Source organism: Falco rusticolus, chromosome 1 (genome assembly GCF_015220075.1).
Source record: "Falco rusticolus isolate bFalRus1 chromosome 1, bFalRus1.pri, whole genome shotgun sequence".
NCBI classification, from domain to species: domain Eukaryota; kingdom Metazoa; phylum Chordata; class Aves; order Falconiformes; family Falconidae; genus Falco; species Falco rusticolus.
Window position 1 is genome coordinate 42,981,645 of NC_051187.1, and position 20,095 is coordinate 43,001,739.

Genomic DNA, 20,095 nt, shown 5'->3' on the forward strand with positions numbered 1-20,095 from the left:
ACTTGGGGCTTGACCAGGAAAATGTTTGCCATTTTTTCATGCCATTGCTTTAATTACTGGCAGTACTCACAGAATGCTGTTCACAAAAGATCCTTTTCCAAATACAGACTTGCTTAGTTATTGAGCCATCCAGCTGCAGGTCTTATATTTTCTGCCCATTTCTGCCCATTTCTTCTCTTGGTTTTCTTTTTGTTTAGATTGTTGCTTTTAGAGGCATAGTCTCTTCTGTTATTGAATCTACCATGTAGTATTTGTAGTCAAAAAAGATGGCAATATGTGTGTTAAGAACAGTCATCCATGATATAGACTAATCTGGGTTCTGTCCACACTGCTGTCAACCATCTTTAAATGGTTAAATATAGCTGCTAGGAAATTAATCTAACTGCATCAGAAAGCAATCTGAAGAAAAAAAAAAACATACTTTTTTTTTTTTTAAAAAAAAAAAAAAGCTTTTAAGCCAGCTTCTGAAAATTTGCAAGAAACATTTCAAAACATCCTGGGTTTAAACCAGTTTATACAAGAAGTACACATTGCATTTCCAGCTCACATGTTTGCTCTGCTTTTGATTTTCCCTTTTGGCAATTTATTCAGAGTAGAGTTAGTGGATGGAATCTCAGAGGAGAATAAAAGCCAGTGTTTTGAGAACTAATGAAGTAATTATCTAAAGCATTATTTACAATGATTATTTAGAAGATAATGAGACCCTTTAATTATGTTTGTTCTGCACAGCTAGCCTTTCAATAATTCAGGGTATTGCCGTACAATTTCCTCTATATTTACTTTGCACAATTTTGTTTAGAAAAATGTCACAGCTGCCTGCAATGCACAAATACGGGTCCTCATTCCGGATATGATTTGTCACATGAGAATCACCTGCTCTCTTCGGTTGGAGAGGAGGCTTTTAGGTTCAGGCTTCTTCAATGTGATGTGGGACAAGATAAATTATGGGTGAAATAAAGCTGAGCCTATTAAAGGCTGTTATGGCTTTATAGGAGCACTATAGTATTAACAAACATGGTATCAGTCTGGTAATGTTTCTGTTAGCATTTATCTTATTGGAAGCGAAGCTTCAGTTGCAGTTTAATTTTGGGAGTCATGACAATTTTGTTTCAAATGTAAGTTGGGTTTTTTTAATACCCTTACTCATTTGCGTGTAAGAAATTCAGAGCATCATTAGCATTTTAGTAGCTAATAAAATTTCACTGGTATTTTCATATGCATCTGTGAATTTGCTGCTAAAGTAGACAGTTCTACTTAAACACATCATTAGTAATGCCTAAATAGTATATAGTCCCTGAGGAGTTGCATCTCTTTTCACAGGCTAGATTTTCATTTGGTACACCAATGAAGCATTGATTCACTGACTGCAGTGATGCTACGCCAGGTTACAATAGCTGAGGCTGTAGTCCTTGATGATTAGAATTCGGTAACAAAAGCCTTTATTTCAGAGAGGGTCTGAAGGCTTGGAGTTTGTGTTTCAGGATGGCTAGCTGTTTATTTAGAGTAAAATCAATTCCTATAGGAATCTCTCCACTGACTTAAAAAGATGATGCAAAGGGTGACAGCTAAGTGAGCTGCTGAAATACCTGTACAGGTAGAAGTGAGTTGCTTCAATCTAGTTTCTCTGCTGGGCTTTTTGTCAGCTGACTTCTACAGCCTCTGTTACTGAAATTCACAGCAATACTTCTCTTAGCTTCAAAGGTACTTGGCTCAGGTTACATGCAAAGTAGACTTAAACCTGTGATTCCTGAGATTAATAATTTGTGCATTAATCTATTGGGTCAGTAAGCATAATTCTAATCTAAATCTGCTAATTGCCGCGCCGCCCCCCGCCCCCCCCCCCCCCCCCTTTTCCTTCTGCTAACCATAGAAAGCACATCTTTTGCCCTTCTGAAGTGTGTATGAGTACGGACTGCAGATGAATGCCAGTAAGGGTATTCACACCATTATTAAACAAGCAATGCAGGCATTAGCAAACCTGCATCTTCAGTATGAATCTTTTAACTTCCCTGTAGGTGCCAGCTTTTCAGTCCCAGCTGGACAACCCAGAATACATTAGATATAAAGCTCTGTGTGGAGCTCAGTAGGAGCAGTCATGCTTCTGATTGCTTTCTCCTTTCAGCTGGGGCAGGAAGCATAGATTGAATTCCTCTGTACAAATGTTGCAAGAATAACTTCTCTTAATATGGGTTTTAGCTGTTATTTGAATGTAAGGGTCATAAAAGGACATACATGGTTCAGTGGCTTGGTGCCTGACCCATTATTTTAGATAAGGGAAATTATTTTTGCTTTGGAACTGAATCATTGATTCTGTACTGAACTGCTGGAATGTATAGCCATTACTTTTTTCCCAGGAAAGAGACCCAGTTTCTTTCTTCTTTTTCAACTTTCAATTGTACCTCCCATTTTATTTGGGGATATGTTTTCACAATAAAAGAACAATTAATTTCAAAATTCAATGGGTTTTGTATGTTTTGCATATAGGTTGCAGGCATACTTTCCTTTCAATCACTTTTTGTTGGCTTTTTAAAGAAGCCTTTAGAAAAATGATGTTGAAACTAAGCAGTCTATGAATTCACTGCAGTAAGAGCTAGATACTAGCTTCTCAACATATAAATTCATCTCAACTGATTGGAAGCTGTATATTGTACTCTCCTCACTCTTGAGCTCCTTCTTAATTGAGGAGAAACAGGATCCTCTGTACAGAGATTTCTCCTGAAATCTGTCCTCGGCTTTTTCATATCGAATTTGGTCGCTGTGCCTTCAGTTCAGAACAAAAGAGAAAGGCAGGTGGAAAGCACCATCTCTGTTTGAGGGCAAAACTTGCAGCCGTCAGATTACCCTATTCTGAAAGTCTTTGAAATATTAAGTGTATATTCTCAGTAGAAATTTGCCTTTATTTTTTAAATACAATTAAATAAAACCACAGAATATGTTGCCAGGTGTTGATGCACAGCATTTTGTTTCACCTGATACAAATCTTTGATTGATGGCTTAAGAGAACTCTGTCAATTACAATTCTGGATGGGAGGAATATTACTCCCTGTCTACAACACTACTGAAACTGCAAGATTCACCCTATCTATGGCTATGCCTTTAGCTGGTACACACTGCCTTGTTCTACGTATGTTATACTCAGCTGTTAAAAATACCAAACTAAGAACAATCTATTATTACCAGATATAAGACACTTTACTGTTCCCATTGTGTGGAGAATCTCCGAGTGCTGACAGGAAGCTACTTGCTTTCCAAAAGGAAAGGAGTCTGACCTATTGTCTCACCATACCTACCAAACATTTGGGAGCCGATCGTATTAGAAGCACTAGCTTCCAAGGTTCAAAAGCACTTTGGCTGCTCATCTGCAATAAAACTCCTTAGAGGAAAAGGGAAACTTTGAGCCATGCTTGTTTCTTCTGTCACTAAATATCTTGGTTGTCCTTTGAAAAGCCCTGGAAGGAGAAAGGGAAAGGCAATTTCTTTTACAGGCATATCAGAATACCCACCCAGCATCCCCAAGGTTTGAACTAAAGAAGCAAGACAGGCTGTGAATGTTTTGGAAGGGAAGGAAGTAACAAAGGCATACAGAAAGGAAAGAAGATACAACCAAATAGTATGACTGTTACCTTGAAGCTGTAACTAGTGAAATGGTGCTGGCTGACTTTTAAAAGTCTGAAGTCCTGTAAGCCAATTTAGGCTTCTCTCTAAAGAGTTTAAATGCTCTCAAGCCACTTTTCCCTCTATTACAGAAGGCAGCTAGCAGTTGCATTCTGGATCATGACTATTCTGTACTGGATTCCCCCAAGGCAAATCAATCATTTCCAAAAGTGGATAAGCCCTTGACTAAAGAACAAGAGGAAGACAAAGTGTAACTTTTCCAATCCAGTAACTATTTCCAATCCAGGAGGTGCCAAAATCTGTCTGAAAACTTGCCTGGGTTTTTGTTGGAGGGGTGGTATTATAAGCAGGTGTTTAAAATAAGCATTTTTTAAAACCTTGCCATTTAGAGGAACTACGTAAAGCCTTATTAATAAAAAGTTTTATATTGAAGGATATCCCTCTAGTATGCAAAATAATTAGTTGAAAATGCAAAATCCTATTTGGTAGAGAGCTTAGACAGTGGAATTTTTTTTTTAAGCAGAAAGTCTGTGGGCAATAAGCACCACCAGAATACAGCTTCTTTGTGAGCTACATGGTTTACACACACACACCTCCTTTGGCTACAGAGATGGGGTATTTTGGTTATGCTGTGGCTGTAATCATGATGCCAATTCTATCCAAGAAGAGTTGCTCTAGAACTTGTAAAACTTTTGTTAGCAGGTAAGTTTTGATGCCCTGGTAAATCTGAAGTGAGTTGTAAATCTGTTTTTTTGAAAACCAAGCTTGTAGTCCCAGGCAGCCATGGCTGCTTTTTCAATCTATCCCTATTTCTTGCACTTCTATTGAAGAAATATATTTATCCCCACAACAAATAATTCACATTAAGAATTCTAGTTTAATATGTGCCTGTATCTCTTCTGGGTTTGCCACAAAGCATCACAATAATGGTTTATACGAAATGCTTGCCCGGTCTGTCTTCAACTATATTACCCACATGTGATACCATGATTTGCGGTGAACTGATGTTATTGTCCTAAATAAACAGACATTCATTGTTAAAATGTCCTAAAATAATAGGCATTCATTGTTAAAATAACTGTAGATCCTTTTCCTGTTTCCCACATAAAAAATGTCTCTGCTTTCTAAGCTGCCTAAAAAGTGGTACATTTATTTTTAAATAAATTAATTTGCATCTGTAGCAGAGTACTTTTATACACCTACAATATAAAGCTATTTATCACTACATATTTACACAATTCCTCAGTAGTTACTGATGGCAAGATTTAAAAAAAAGTTCACCTAAAACTATGTTCAGAACCACTATAAGACCTATAGCAAGTTTCTACAAAAGACTTTAAAAGTGCTTAGCAGAATATTGTGTGACAGGCATTTCTGAAATGAAGTTGGCTAGCTGAGAGCCTATGTATGAATTCAGGAGCTAATTTTACGTTACAGTAATCTTGCCCTGTGCCTGAAGACTTGATCCACCCCAGAGAGTCACCCACTCTGTCTGCCAGGACAAGCTGGGAGAAAAGCTCTGATGTTCTGCTCAGACCCAAAGCATGACAGCTGGCACGCTTGTGCTCACTTGACTTGGAAGCTATTTATAAGGCTTTTGTCAGAGTTCCCATTTATACAGTTTCCCCTAGTGTATTTTTGGGTCTGATTTTCCTTCCAATATGAGGGAAATAAAACCATGGAACATATCGGTCTTAGAAAGAAAACCGGTAAAATCATATGATGATAAAATTCAGCAAGTGTTGAAATGTATTTTTAATTACAGCTGATGTATTTTTTTTTTAATCCCTAGAAATAAGTTACTGTAAACTTCGGGTAAGCCTGAAGAAAATAAAGGCAAAGTCTCTATGTTTCCCTATAATCCAACTAGATTAGTTTATCTGTATACAAGAGTTGGTTTTCTGATGTATTTGCTTGCTATGTTTTTCTCCTCTAAGTTGGTTCATTGCTAAGCATGTGCTATGCAGAATGACTCATAGACTTGTAGGCCAGGATGTTTTTCTTGGTTTTTCCATTGAGCATTCTTTTTATCCTACACAGATATAAGCGCCCTCGTTGAATTTCCTATCATTTAGTACTAGGAAAGTAAATGTGAAATTACTTTAATGGCATTAAAATATGTTTCCTGTGATTAAAGGAGAACTGCTTCATTACCATATGTTATAACCTTAAAAGTTCTGTTCTTACATACTGATATACATAGCACCATAACACAATATAGTAACATATAGAAGAAAAACAAAATCTGAACTGCTGTAAAATAGCGGTTATTTCAAGAAAAAAATAATATGGATGTAATGTTCTTAATAAAATGAATTATTTTATTGCAGTTTGAGAGAAATCTGACAGCTGCAAGAGGAGACAGTGAGGTTTCACAGACCTCACTGGTTTGGAAATGAGAGCTTGGAATGGAAAATAGTTTGCCCATTTCTTCCTCTACTTTTGGGAGACAAGACAGGCTATAGAAACAGAAGGGGAAAAAGAAGGTGTGAGCAAGGCCAGGGAATAGAAGGTCGCTTTGAGCAAGCCTTCACTTTTACTTTTCCTAGGGGTGGTAGTCTACGGAGTCAGTGCCAATTGCTGCTGCTGTGAAGATTGCTCCTGTCAGCATTAGCAGTATTTCCCTTCTGCCCTCACCATCATCAGGCACAATAAGCAGGGCTGACTTTATCTACACCTGGAGCCAGCTCAGGTTCCAGCCAAGAGCTCGTTCACTTTTATTTCTATTTTAATCTGGTTTTATTATCCAGTTATAGTGGTGAACTAAAGGAAAGGTATTCACACTTGTCTGCTGTACCAACCAGGCTTACACAGATGATCTTATTCAGGGTCCAGCAATGACTTCCCCCCTCCCCCCCCCCCCCCCCCCCAATTCACATCAAAACACTTTGGATGATTATTTCACATGTTGTTAGGTTTCTTTGCATATAGCCCCCCTGTTCCCTTCCCTCCCAAGTATGTTTGCATTTGTTGCATATATTTGGTACCTGTCCAGTTTCAGTGTAGTCTTAAATGTGGTGGGTTCCCACCAGTGGAAACATCAGATGAAACCAGGAAAAATTCAGAGAATATGGGGGAGGGGACATTGTTTTAATTTTTCAGAAAAGACTTCTGGATTCCTCCCAAGCATCCTGGCCTGCAGCAGAAATCATCACAGCTAAAAGAATGACAGATGGTTGGTGTTTGTGGTATGAGCAGTTCTAATGACCACCTTTTGGTTCACAGGCAGTGACTGCAGAAGAGCTACATAAAAGGTTTCTTTTCACTTCCAAGCAGCTATCTGCTTTATTACAATAAATTCACTTTTTCTTTCTGTTTGTTTTGGTTTGTTGCTTTTTCCTCCTACCATCTTCTGCTGGTAGGTAACCAGATAATTTTGAGGGCTGATTAGAGAATAGACTCTGAACTTGCTTTTCTGAATACAGCTTCTTACTTGGTATTGCAAGGTTCAACTTCTCTCACATATGCAATCCACACCTCAAATGGTACAAAATGTCAAGTCATGGTGGCCAAATAGCCTGACTCACCATCCGCAGAGAAAGGATGAAAATAAGGGTAGCAGTGTTGGCAAAAACAGAGATCTCGATCACTTTGTTTACTTGCTGGGAGTGGTCTTGGTTATCTAAGATTAAATGTTATGTAAAGTGCAAAACCAGCTGCCTTGCCAGTGCTTATAGACAGCACACACAGTGAGGGACAATGGGAAACTCCATTATGAAATTTCTCTTTAACATCCACAAACAGAAGAAAGATCAACCTTCTTAAAAGAAAGAGTACCGACCTACCTTGAACTGAGCAATACGGTATGAGGCCAATTCCCTAGCTGCCTTACATTGTTTGTTTAGGTTTGTAAATTCTAGGAGACAAGACTGTCTTAGGTTGAATGTTGCATACTGTAAAACTGACATGCGATTTCAGCAATACCTTGAAATTTAAAAAAGGAATCAATGCTAAAATCTCTAGCACAAATTAATACTGCCTATTTATCTTGTACCCTGTCATTCTGTATTGGGTAACAGCAGAATGAACAAAGGTCCCTCTTCATGCACCTCTTTATCTGACGTAATTCCAGGGATGTAGCAGAAAACACCCTATTTTGGCTAAGTAATCTGATAAAACAGTGCCATTTACCATTTAACTACATGCTACTTATATCCCTGCTGTTTTATCCACCTTCCACATAAAGCAAATACGAGATTCTTCCTGAGACTGACAAAGGGACAAAATGCCATGCAAGGAACAAATTGCTTCTAATAATATTACTTATTATTTGGATTGCAGTGGTACAGTCTCCCATTCTGTAGCATTAGCACAGCTGACACCATGCTAAGTGCTGCACAGACACAGGACTAGTAACTAGACTTTGCCACAGAGATGTTATGTCCTCTGCTGTAGACTGTATGCCGCATCTCATTTGTTCTGTTAACCCTCTTGAGCCTTAAGTCCATAATACAAAACTTGTGCTTTACCATCTAAGAACAAATAGATGTAAGAGAAACAGAATCACTGAGACATTTTAGATGTATTGTAATACATTTTAATGAGCTATTGATGATTTTTGTTCCACAGTCCAAAAAGGTCAACAAGAAAACAAAACAAACATCTGAAAAGTCTCCACACTGCACATCTGAGGGCAGAAGTAAAGAGAAAACCAGCTCAATAAATGTTAAGAAGAGCAAGGTGAGTGTTACATGCTCTAACATCTTCCAGTGGCTTTACTACCAACTGCTGAAACAGCTGTCACAGCATTGGCACAAGTCAAAGTGACTGCATGTCAGGTGAAATGACCCCCTGCACCCTCCCTAGCACCTGACACATGAAGATTTATGTTTTGCTTCCCTGGTATGTATGTTTTGGCTTTATGATCCAGCACAAATAATTTAACTCTGCAGTTGTACAAGTTACGCTATGAATGTTAACCAATTATAAGACTACACTTTTTTTTTTTTAATTCTTCTAATTAGTTATTTACTGATTTCATTGTTAGATACTCAGTTTAAAACATTGGTTAATTTGAAGTAAACCCCCAATAAAAAAACTACATGCTGACGTAAAATTCCTTTTGCCATGATTCCAGCATAGTAGTTTGTACATCACAATGAGGCTTATGAAAGGGAGGATCAACACCTTTCCAAAACCCACTGTCTGAGGTTGGCACAGAAAGAGGAAGCAGTGAGGATAACCTGAGGGTGCCCTTGTGATCCAGATAGAGTACCTTGTTTATCTACAGAGAAACTGCTTTTCCAATGGCATTGGGGCACGAGTGACAGGGAACTTTACCTGATGTTTACTTTGATTCAGCTGTTCTATTCACTAATGGATTTGCTCTCCAGAGCTTTCAATGCTTCTCCCTTCAGTAGATACTAACGTGATAAAAATGGCTTTTAAAAAAATCAATAAACACTTAAGTGTTTGGCAAGTCTCAGACTTTTTACTGTATCACTCACTGAACAGTTTAAGGCTTAATAGAAGAAACTTGCCCGCTAGATATTCACGTGCAGATTTAGCAGATATAACACACCACAGTCTGATTCCGTTTTTCTATCTCTTTTCATTCATGACAAAATTAACTGTTTCAGAGCATGGAAATTGCATTTGCTGGAGAGTAACATGTGATTTACTCATTTGAGGTCAGTGTCTGGATCTGTTTGCAAGAACCTGCCAGTATTCCAGTTTGGGGCAGTAAAGCTTTCATCATTCAAAATCGGGAGTCTTTTTGGCTTTAAAAAAGAAGAGACAGTTCCAAGTGGACCTAGCCAAACAGTTGTGTCTGCTTTGTTGCCTACGGCCTGCCTCACCCCGACAGGCTGGCTGCCGTGCTGGGGACCTACTTTGATACAGGAGATGAAGAATGCTGACGCTTCAGACGATTAGACTGTAGTTGGACTACATTTTAATGCCCGCACCGGATGTCCGTCTGTCTGTCTCCGGGCGGCTGCCGCGGGGCTGCAGGCCTGCCCCTCTGAGGAGGCGCGCGCTGCCCCAGTGAGTGGCGGGAGCTGCCCCCGTCAGGAGGCGCGCGATGCCACTCTGGGGAGTGGGCGGGGCTGTTCCTCTAAGGAGAGCGCCTGGCCGCGCCGCGCCAGTTCCGTCGCGTTCCGTCTGGTTCCCGCCGCAGGGCAGAGCTGAGCCCCGCCGGGAGGCTGCGGGCACCTCGGGGAAAGCACGCTCAGGAATGGGCGAAACCCGCACAGCGTGAGGAAAACAGTGTGAGGAACGGCCCTGCGAGCACCCGGGGGGGGGGGGGGGGGGGGGGGCGGGCAGCGGGAGGGGCGCTGCAGAGCCCCCTGCAGCCAGGTAGCCGTTTTCCCCAAGTCGAATCTGTTTTGCCTGTGAGGTGAACAGCGGATGGTTTCCCTGTCATGCCTCAGGCCACTGGCTTTCTCATTTTGTGCCCCCCAACCAGCTGAGGAGAGGGTGCAGAAGAGTGGCCGGGTGGGCTTATGGCAGCCAGCCAAGGTAAACACATCGCACTGCAGTAGAAAGGATGAGTATAAATATTTGAACAATCCAACTTAGAATATGTAGTTTGAGAGTTACAGCAGTATTTCAGGTTGCTGTTAAAATACAAGTATCCGCTGTTATGACTCGCTTGGGAACGTTACACATTTTTATGATATGTAACATATCCTTCAAGTTGTTTACTATTTGAGAAATTATCTTTTTTTTTTCTTTCTCTTTTCTAAATACGATGTCCCACTGCTTCTGTACATGTTAGTCTCCCATTTCGTGAAGTATAAGAACTGTTGGGAAATGCCTGAAAATCGGGGTATTTCTCATCAAATTTTAACCCTGCTGAATTCAGAGTTCGTGGATTTCTGTTCAGTATATTACAAATGTAAATAATATTAAAAATTAATATTCAAACTTTTCTTGAGTATTCACCAAGTTAGGGTATGTTTATATTAGTGATGTGTATCTGGCAAAGTTATGTTTACAAGGTTCACTTTAAGTGACCTGAAATCTGGACTTTGCACCTCTTTTTTTTTCCACCTGTCCAATACCAAAAAAAAAAGACAGGAAAGATAGGTGATACAATAATGTTAGTAGGTACAGCTGTCTTTAGTAATACTTACCTCAGACAAATATCATCTTAGAGGTTTCCAGTGGTTACTACCTCAAAATTAAGATAATCTAATCCTGGTGTTTTTTTTAAATTATTTGAATATCAGGGTTTGCCACTTTATATGTAAAATATGGCTTGTAATATTTACTGTACTTTAATGACTTTCATATCTCATGCTTCTAATCCTCTTTATCACCCAGTGTGAAATGATGCTGCAGCTCTGCCCTTGGAGGGTCTCTCTTGGTCCTCTTGAGGAGTGGGCAGGGCTGGGTTTTTGGGTGAGCTTCAATGAGCTTCAACACCAAGGAGTAGCCATGTTGTGGGCTGGCTGAGCAAGCAGTCAGAGAAAGGGAGCTCCTCACTGTGAAACTGTAGTTCAAGTCAGTTGAAAATTTCCTCTTGTTTTTTTCACCTGTAATCAAGTGTCTGGGCCTTCATCGAAATGTGGGTTTGAGAAATAAGACAATGAGTGTGTTTTTTTCTCTAGCCTAAATGGGTCTGGGGTAAAACCCGACAAAACTTTTTTAAGGAAAGTAAGAAAACATACATTACAGGCTGGGGATTGCACACCACAGAATAATGAACTGAGAATTTGGCTGACCTCTCTAAAATTAGTTATGAAATACAAGAACAGAGTTATAACCAAAAGGATGTTTTACTTTAAAATTAAATCCTACACGATCTTAAATTATAATGTCAGTTTTGAGCCACATTAATATTCTTAGCTGAATATGACACAAATTGGGGCAAATAATTATTTCTGTATTAGAGCTACACCAAGGCAGCCTTACATGTAGATGGTGCTGAAAAATTGCTAACTTGTTCTAGTGATGTACTGACTGTACGTGACAATACCAGGCTGGAAGTAGTATTCTGGCAAGCATGTCGTAAGAAGTTATCTTTTTTGTCTCTTGACTTAGTTTGACCTTAATTGTAACGTGAAGGAGCTTTAAGTGAGTCTGCCTTTGTATATTAATTGTTGAGTGTGTAGAATTAACATAGGATGCTATGCTTTTTGAAAGGTTTTACCCAGTATTAATGGATTTTAAGAAAAGTGGCTAAATGTTAGAAAAACTGGGATCTGGGTAGCTGATGAGGGTACCTGAACAGCTTAATTACCTGCAAAGAATAATACTTTTTTGTATTTTCCATATTATTTTAAAAAAGACAGAAGAAATAGATTCAGTGAAGGGAAAATTCTGTTATAATCACGCTGGCTTCTAGGAATGCCTTTTGTTTTAGCAAAATTGCTGCATATCCAGCAGCAGAACTTCTGTGAATGTCTAGAGGACCATGAGGCTCTTACACTGAAGCACCTAGTATCTGTTTGTTTTAACAGTACATATGTACCCTCCTAATCAAAACTAAATTTATTACATGACGCAGAGTATTGTCTTACCAAATCAATGCGTTTTACTGGGCTAGGTTCTCATACTGTTGCTGAACAGCCTATTGGGACAAGTCAAGGAGTAAGGTAATTACTGGGTGTAAAGCAAGAAGACTGGGGACATAACAGGCTGTGAACTTGGAAGGGAACTTCAGTTTCCTCCACCACTCTCATATAGTAAGTTCCAACGTTAACAGCTGATTCCCAGTGAAGGGTTTACAGCATGGTCAAGCATGCCTTTTGGAATACATCTCAGATGTAGCTGGACCACAGCTTCCAAGTGAGGTGTATGTTCAGCAGCAAGGATAACTTCTTAATTAGCTGTGTGATACAATGCTGAGTGAAAGGCCAGAGGTAGGTTGCCATCAAGTGGTAAATACATTGATACTTATATAGTCAGAGTGATCGTGACTGGCTGGCATCAACTGAATGAAGAAAAAAAAAAAAAAAAAAAGAGAAACTGTGAGCTTTTAACTTCTTTGTGTTACCCTATCTCTTTACTGGTGATTGATAAAGTGAGATTGTCTCTTGCACACTTACTGTCTGAATGAAAGATCTGAAGAAGAACATTTTCAGATAATGCACTTATGGTATGGCTTTTGAAAGAGTTTGAATTACACCCTTTCGCTTAGACAAAGCTTTAGCAAAAATGACATGAAAAATGTATTTTTTCTTTAACAGGATGTCAGCCCTTCAACTTCATTGACATTGTCATCCAATAACAGTGCTGTCATCACAAAAACAATTACCAGAACACTTCCTTTAAAGCAGAAAATGCACTTTGTCAATGTTAAGGCCCAGCATCTGCAAAATATCAACAAACAATCCAAAAGCATAAAAGATCTGGAGATCCAACTGCTGCAAGTGGAGTGCAAAGAACTAAAAAATCAGCTAGGATGCCTGAGGGTAGGTAAAAATCCATTTCTGTTCTTAGTATATTAATTGTGCTGATAAGCAGTTACACTGAAAATAGTTTATGCACAGAGGTGTTAAAACCAAGTAGAAAAAAAATGTTTTTCTGCTCAGTTTTCATCCAAACTGTTTATTGCTATTAAATACGTTGTAAATTATGTGTAGAAGAGAGTTTGGGTCTGAATTCACAGTACTTCTGGTTTAGCCTCAAGTTAAGACTTTCACTTGTACTTTGGATTAGAGTGGCATTCCTATACTTTGTAATTACTATACTAGCATCAAGCTCTTCTCAGCACTGTACTAATTTTGTGCCCTACCAGCAGCATATCTGAGTCCTTTGTCACATCAACATACCATGTCAGAGGAACTTCTTCCAGTTCCTAAAGGTTGGAATTGACCATGTTGTTTTTTCTACCTCAAATTAGCCTGGCTTGAGGAATAGCCAGAGGAGGTTTTCAAAGCGTGAAGTATTACAATATTTGAAGTGTAGGATGTTATGCTGCTGATGCTACGAAGAGACATCTTGCTTTTTAGGTGGCAGAGTATTGTTAAATTAAGCACAAAAAGTCATATGCAGATACATTGCTGTAGCAGATATTTTTGTTTAGTTAGGAATTTTAACTGTGGCAACTCCTATGTTACTACCACCATATATTTGAGAAAATGGAAATTGAAAAATTCCTGTCATGCAGGAAGGGCTGATGGGGCAGAAGCCAGATGATGCAGAGAAGTTACTGAAACAGTCACAGAAAGAGCTGTTGTGGCTTCAGAGACAACTGTCCTTTATCTCCACAGGAGGCCCTGTGTGTGTTTTGGCAGGTAGCAAGGTAAACTCCTTTATTATTTCTTCAGTCTATTTCACTGTACAAAGTGGGATTAGGAAACAAAATGTTTATCATCATTTTGGCTTGTTTTATTGAAGCAATGCACTGCAAGATGTATTTTCCATACTAAGGGTATTGGGAGGATCTTTTAGGATGTATTTTAAATAATTGTTTCATCTAATTCTGAAATACCAGGAAGAAGATTAAATTCATTATGGCCTGTGAAAGGTTACATAATTAAAATGGCATTTCATAGACCCCTATCATATATGGAAATCTGTTCTATGTCTTTTTCTGAAGAAAACTATCAGAAGGTGGGATCATTACACGTGGAGTGTTATTATGAGGGGGTGGTTCTTGGCCTGGCATACACAACTGTAATTCCTTTTCTTCTCTCAGCAGCACTGTTATATATGCATTCCTAGTTATCAGCAGTCCATCATCAGCATAGCCGCATTCTGCCCTGAACAGGCAAAAATTGCTGTCAAGCTAGATGCTTGATGCTGATACTTGGTCATATAAACTACCACATTAATAATAAACTTTTTATGTTAACAATGTCGTGACTGTTAACAGTTCCAGTAAAAGGTGAGTTCTCATCAGCTGTGGCAGAAGTTGAATATGTCAAGTTTTGATGACTCGAGTTTCTAAATGTTTACTTGACATAGAAGATATGTTTTAAAATCTTCATAGCAGTGAATCTCTGCCAATAATTAAAAGTATTTGTTGCTGTTTTCTTTTCAGAGTGACTTAATTTATTCATATAACTTTACATATTTTAAAACAAGATTTCCAGAAAGTTCATTATAATTTACATATTTTATACATAAATACGTACACACACACACGTACGGATATCCACGTTTTGAATCTGCCTATGAAAAAGAATGAGAAGGGTTGGTTTGGTTCAGTGTACTGCATTAATAATGTCATTCTACAGTGATCTGACTTATTTTCAAGTATCAAGTTGGCTTAGCAAATTTTTGTTTGGTTTGTACAAATACACATAAAGTAACAGTTACGTTTGTGTAGTCTCTAGCCTAGGGAAGATAGATTTCCAAAATGTGTCAACTGGATTCTTCTGGTATCACTTTGTGTCATGTGCTACAGATCTGTATTTGTTGCTGAAGCACAGTATGGTAAGTGCTGATATAGTCATGGTCAGAAGGGACATTTGGATGTGAAGCTTGCATGTAGCTCAACTGAGAGGGAAAAAAAAAATCTAACTTGCCAAAGTTAGACTTTCTTAAAAAAAAGATGAAAACAATTTATGCCATAAACATGTTATAGAAGTAGGAGTGCACTTGCCTGACAATTAAAGCCATAATCTAATCTGGGAAGGGACATATGATCCTGAGTAGGAACAGCTTTTCTCTCTGAAAATACCAGAGTTTTGTTGTTCCCGCTACAGTGATGAGTAATCTCAGGGGAGGTCATTTGAGGCTCAGATTTGCACAAAAGAGTTGTCTTGGATACCTTATTTTTAGATTTTGGTCTTTCCATTCAGAAAACTGTAATCTTTCTAGAATGTGCCAAGACAGACCTTCAGGAAAGAAACCACACATTGTTTATAACCCTTTTCCTCAGTTTTTGGTTTTTTTCAGTGTTACAGAACCAAGGATCAGATTTTTATCTGTTTCATTTGTATAATGAGGGAAAGATTTTTCAGAAGCAATCAGTTACTTTGAAGACTACACTGTGATACTCTGCACTATACTTGAATTCTAGACCTCTGAAGATAAATGCTTTTCATGCAAGTGAGAGTGGTGGTACTCTGTGTTGCTGGAAGCTTTAGAGGTAACGATCTTAATAAGGTGCTCAAATAGATCGATGCTTGGGAACTAGAATATCAGAAATATAGGCAATGCCATTTCGGAAGAATTGCTTAGCTGTTTAGTAAGCATCATGGTTCAAGGTGCAAATTTACCGTGGACTGGCAATCTAGATAAGACAAAACTTGAGAAAGAGATCACCTGGTGAGTCCCTCTTCCATGGCTTCTAATACCTTCCAGTGAAGCATCTGATGCTGACAGTTCCTAAAGATCAGGATACTGACCAGGCACTTCAACCTCATAAAGAACTATTAGGCTTTGGGGGAAATCTGGCTCCTTTTGTTAATGCCAGACTTTTCTGAAAATTCTCCTCCTTTTCCTCATTATTCCTGTTAGTAAAACTGTGAAGACTGATATTTGAAAAGGAGCTGTAAATTAATGTAGGGAGACATTATTAAATGGAAAGATGTATTTCTGCAGGCACTTTTAACAGAATTCAGTAAAATATATAGTGCCCTGAGAGTGCAGTACTTCCTTCCCCTGTTAAATACTGAAAGGAAAATCTAGACGTTCCAGTCAACATAACTTTATATGTTTTCTTGATAATTTAACCTTCATCAGCCTTGAGAATTCACTTACATTGTGGTGAATGCACTTGCAAAGTGGTCAGATTCTGTGATTCAGATCACCTTTGCTGGGAGGAAAAAACAGGGGGTGGGAAAAGATTAAAGCCAGATTTTTTTAAAAAAATATTTATTTAAAATCTTTCCCTCTATCCCTTTGCAGTGTCTCCCTCTAGCTGCTGGGGAGGTGGTCGTTGCATACTTGGAAATTTTGTGTCAATATATTGTATACAGTTTTCTTGAGAAGAGGAAAGACAGAATGGTTAGGATGCTCCAGGTAATCTGTCTTAATACCCTTCTGTATTCGAGTTTCTAAGCCTTCCATTGGGCAGGCTTGAGAGTGAAAAAAAATTGCAGCTCACATTTACAGTTCATTGGTTCGTGCCAGTAGGCCACAGATGACCTACTGAGAAGATCCTGTGATAGCATTACTTGGAGGTAAAATAAAATCTCCCAGCACCCGCCTCCCTCCTTGACGCCCCCCCACCCCCACCCCACTCCCCTTCCCGAAACACATCCTTGCTGCGATCCCACTTGCTGCTTGTCAGCTCCTGTCCGTGCTCCCTGCTGCTGTGTCAGGGTTAATACTATGTGAAAGAGAAACTGGCAAATAGGGAAAGCCATCTTTGTGTGCGTATGTGTGTGTGAGCACTGCTGTTTCATAGGCTCTGGCAGCTGCTGCATGGCCGATGATGCTTGCTCTCTCTTTTTCACCCTGCCTCCCTGCAGACAACTAATGAATCATTTCTAGCCTGAATACTAGCAGTGCAAACACACCAATGCTGCTGCTGCCGACGCTGCTGCCTTTCTCTACAGGGTTGTAATTTGACACAGTAGACTGCAGTTCTCTCTCGGCAATGATCTTGCTGAACATCGGAAGCACTTGATTTGAAGGTATGCTGAGATTTCACCCTTTCTAAAAATAGCTATTTCTGTTAAATGCTTTATGGGCCAAATGAGGGTGGGAGGGCTGAAGATTTCTAAGTGTGTGTGTGGAAGAATCCTCTTTTTAGTTAGCAGTAATGCAGCAGTAACTCTTATTGGAGGCAGCCAAACTTTATTATTCTGCTGCAATTTGGTGATGCCCTTCACTGGATCTTTTCTTCTAGGTGCTGCTTGGAATAATAAAATGTGTTAGTATTGTGCATCAGCACTAGGTAAAGGGATTAAACTCTTGCTAGATTATTCCATCCTCGCTCCTATTGATGTTTAATCTGATGTCATTTTCCAGTCACTTTTAAGATGTCCAATAAAATAAATAGTATATAGACAGGTTCGATGGTGCCATGTTTCTTTTCTGTATTAGTGTTTGTGGGCAAAGTTAGTAATCGTGCTGGCTAGCAGCTCTCTGCCGCGCCCCCCCCCCCCCCCCCCCCCCCCAGCCTGGTGCAGATTCACAGTATCTGTTTGCTTTGCAGATGTATATTGTCATGTCATGGCAAAGTCATCAATGTGGCTAGTCTTCCATAGAGATATTTTTAATGAAATTACATTGGTATTTGTCTGGCATCTAATGCTGAATTAAACTAATTGCAAGTAAATCTGATCCTTTTTTGGTAGAAGGGAGAGATCTTCTGCAGCTGCATCTGTATACATATATGTTGGCACACTATGCATAGCAGTATTTGTGGGAAGTATGTTATGTATGTGGAAAAGAATAATATTTTATTTCAGCATATGCATATAAATACCAGTTAATTAGTTAGCACATACCAGTATGCTGTGCTCAGTATTACAGGGGATACTGCAGGTTTTTTTATTAACCTCTTTTCAAGACTGGCTATTGCTTATATCATTGGGCAGAGAAGGTATGTCTTTCCAAGAGTAATGTGATGGTCGACATTACAGTTGTACATGGTCTTAGTACAGTTTTAACTGAGGAAAATCTACATGCATATGAAGGCTTTGGTATTTCTTTTTAAGCTACTGCTCTCTGTTATTTTAGCAGTAAAACACTGGGCTTTTTTGTCCAGTACAGGTAGTGATGCAGAGTTTATATAAAAAATAACTCAGCAGAATAACTTATTAATGAACCTTGTCACTGCATCTAGTAAATACAGAGTCTGCTCCTTAAGTGATTGGATATATTTTGAAGAAATACTTAAAATCAAAGCTATTGATCTTAACATTAATTGCACCAAGTATGCTGAGGGGAAGAATACTATGATTGCCATCATCAAAATACAAATAAGAACTATTGCTTAGCAAGGTAGAAGAGCTGCCTTCAGAAAACAGCATGAAATATTAAAACACAGACCAAGCGGTAGAGCAAATTAAACTATCTTCATAAATTCAATACAATAAAAAATAACAGTATACATGAACTGATAGGAAACTTAATGTAGTCACTTTACATTCCAGCTTTTTTGGTGTTAATTTTTTTATTATAGGAGGGCTTTCAAGTCTACCCTACTGACAAATGAGGAAGGCGATTCAGATCAAATCTTACAGATGTCAGCCAGGATTCAACACTGTAGATACAATGTATCTACAGTGATATCCTTTGAGATACATATGCATTACTTCGAGGACCTTAAAGGACAGTGCTGGGTGTTTTTTAGGTGACTTGATTATTTTTGTAAAGAGATCTGGTGGTCCTGAACAGTGGCTTTGTTGCATACTGCTTCCATTTTTATAGGAAAAAGACCTACCCTAAATGAAACTAGTGAAGTGGCCATGCTGCCTGCAGGCGAGAGAGCAACCGTGATTTTTATAGCTATATACCTGAATGGGTTCCAGCCTGCTAACATACAACATGACTGTATACTGGAGGCAGTGAACAGAGGTGCAGTGTTATTGCATACAACTTTATATATTTGGGTGTACCTGGAGCACCTTTCAGAGACATGTAGTATGTTGAATTTTCTAGAATTGTAACCACATTGCAGCTTTAAAATGACACATGGTTTTTAGGGATAGGAAAAGTGAAATGGAACAAAATATGGGACAGTGCAGTGCCACAGATTTCTGCATGAAAATGATCTGAATAGCTGATGCATGCTGCTTTAGTTAACTGACAATTACAAGCTCAGAAATCTTAAGCATCTTTGTATGTGCCCAACCTCATACTGACAGCAAGCTAGGTATGTACTTTTGCATATATACAAAATATGTATCTTTTTCACTGTCAGCTCATTCTATTTAGATATGTGTTAATGTATATACTTATTGTAGTTTAGATAGCTGTGTGATACTGAATATGAAATGAATGTATAAGCACAACAGTGTTCATTCTGGTAATAGCTTATTACAAAAGTCTGAGGCTTTCTGGATTGCCAGGAGTAGGAGAAATAAGACACCTGTGATCACTGGATAATTAGTAACCTCTGATATAAAGGAGTTTCCTTTATCCGTGTCAAATGCCCCACCACATATCAAAATCAGATACCCAGAATCACACTGACTTTATTCTGAAATAAGAAACCAGTCGGTCATGCATCACTGTCCTGTCCTTTCAGTACTTACATTGAATGAAGTATGGTTTGAGAGTCAAGGCTGGTTTTCATTTAATTGAAATTGTTATAGGCCCTTGTCATTACTACAAAAAAATGTCAGACTAGCTGAAATATGTTAGTCACAACATTTTTTCCTGGGATTTATTTTTTATTTAGTCTTTCACAAAAGCTTCATGCTAAAGTGGATTTTTTTGTAAATCCTTTGTTTCCTTCTTTCACATCATTAGCTTGTCATGTCCAGTGAGCTCTCTCACAGAGTGGCAAGCTATACAGATAACATTCCCCTCTATCATTTTGAAAATCTTTCCATGCATGGTACTAAGCAACTGAAATCTACTTAAGATTTTCTGGAAAACACCTGAAAATGTCTTTCTTGTGACTGTTGATGTTCTAAGCTGACTGTCCACCACAGACTGGAATTGTCATGAAGCACTGCTGACA

The 20,095-nt window shown here is 38.8% G+C and overlaps 1 protein-coding gene across 3 annotated transcripts in view; it reads left to right on the forward strand.

The window, feature by feature from the left end:
* Positions 1 to 9,905: 9,905 nt before the first annotated feature.
* RIMBP2 (RIMS binding protein 2) overlaps positions 9,906 to 20,095 on the forward strand; it is a 161,141-nt gene continuing 150,951 nt past the window's right edge. For all 3 annotated transcript variants that reach the window (XM_037376970.1, XM_037376979.1, XM_037376990.1), the window contains exons 1-3: positions 9,906 to 10,074; positions 12,750 to 12,974; positions 13,673 to 13,807. In XM_037376970.1, the coding sequence (XP_037232867.1) occupies positions 9,964 to 10,074; positions 12,750 to 12,974; positions 13,673 to 13,807 (471 nt within the window). In that variant the 5' untranslated portion in view covers positions 9,906 to 9,963. The remainder of the gene's footprint in view (positions 10,075 to 12,749; positions 12,975 to 13,672; positions 13,808 to 20,095) is intronic.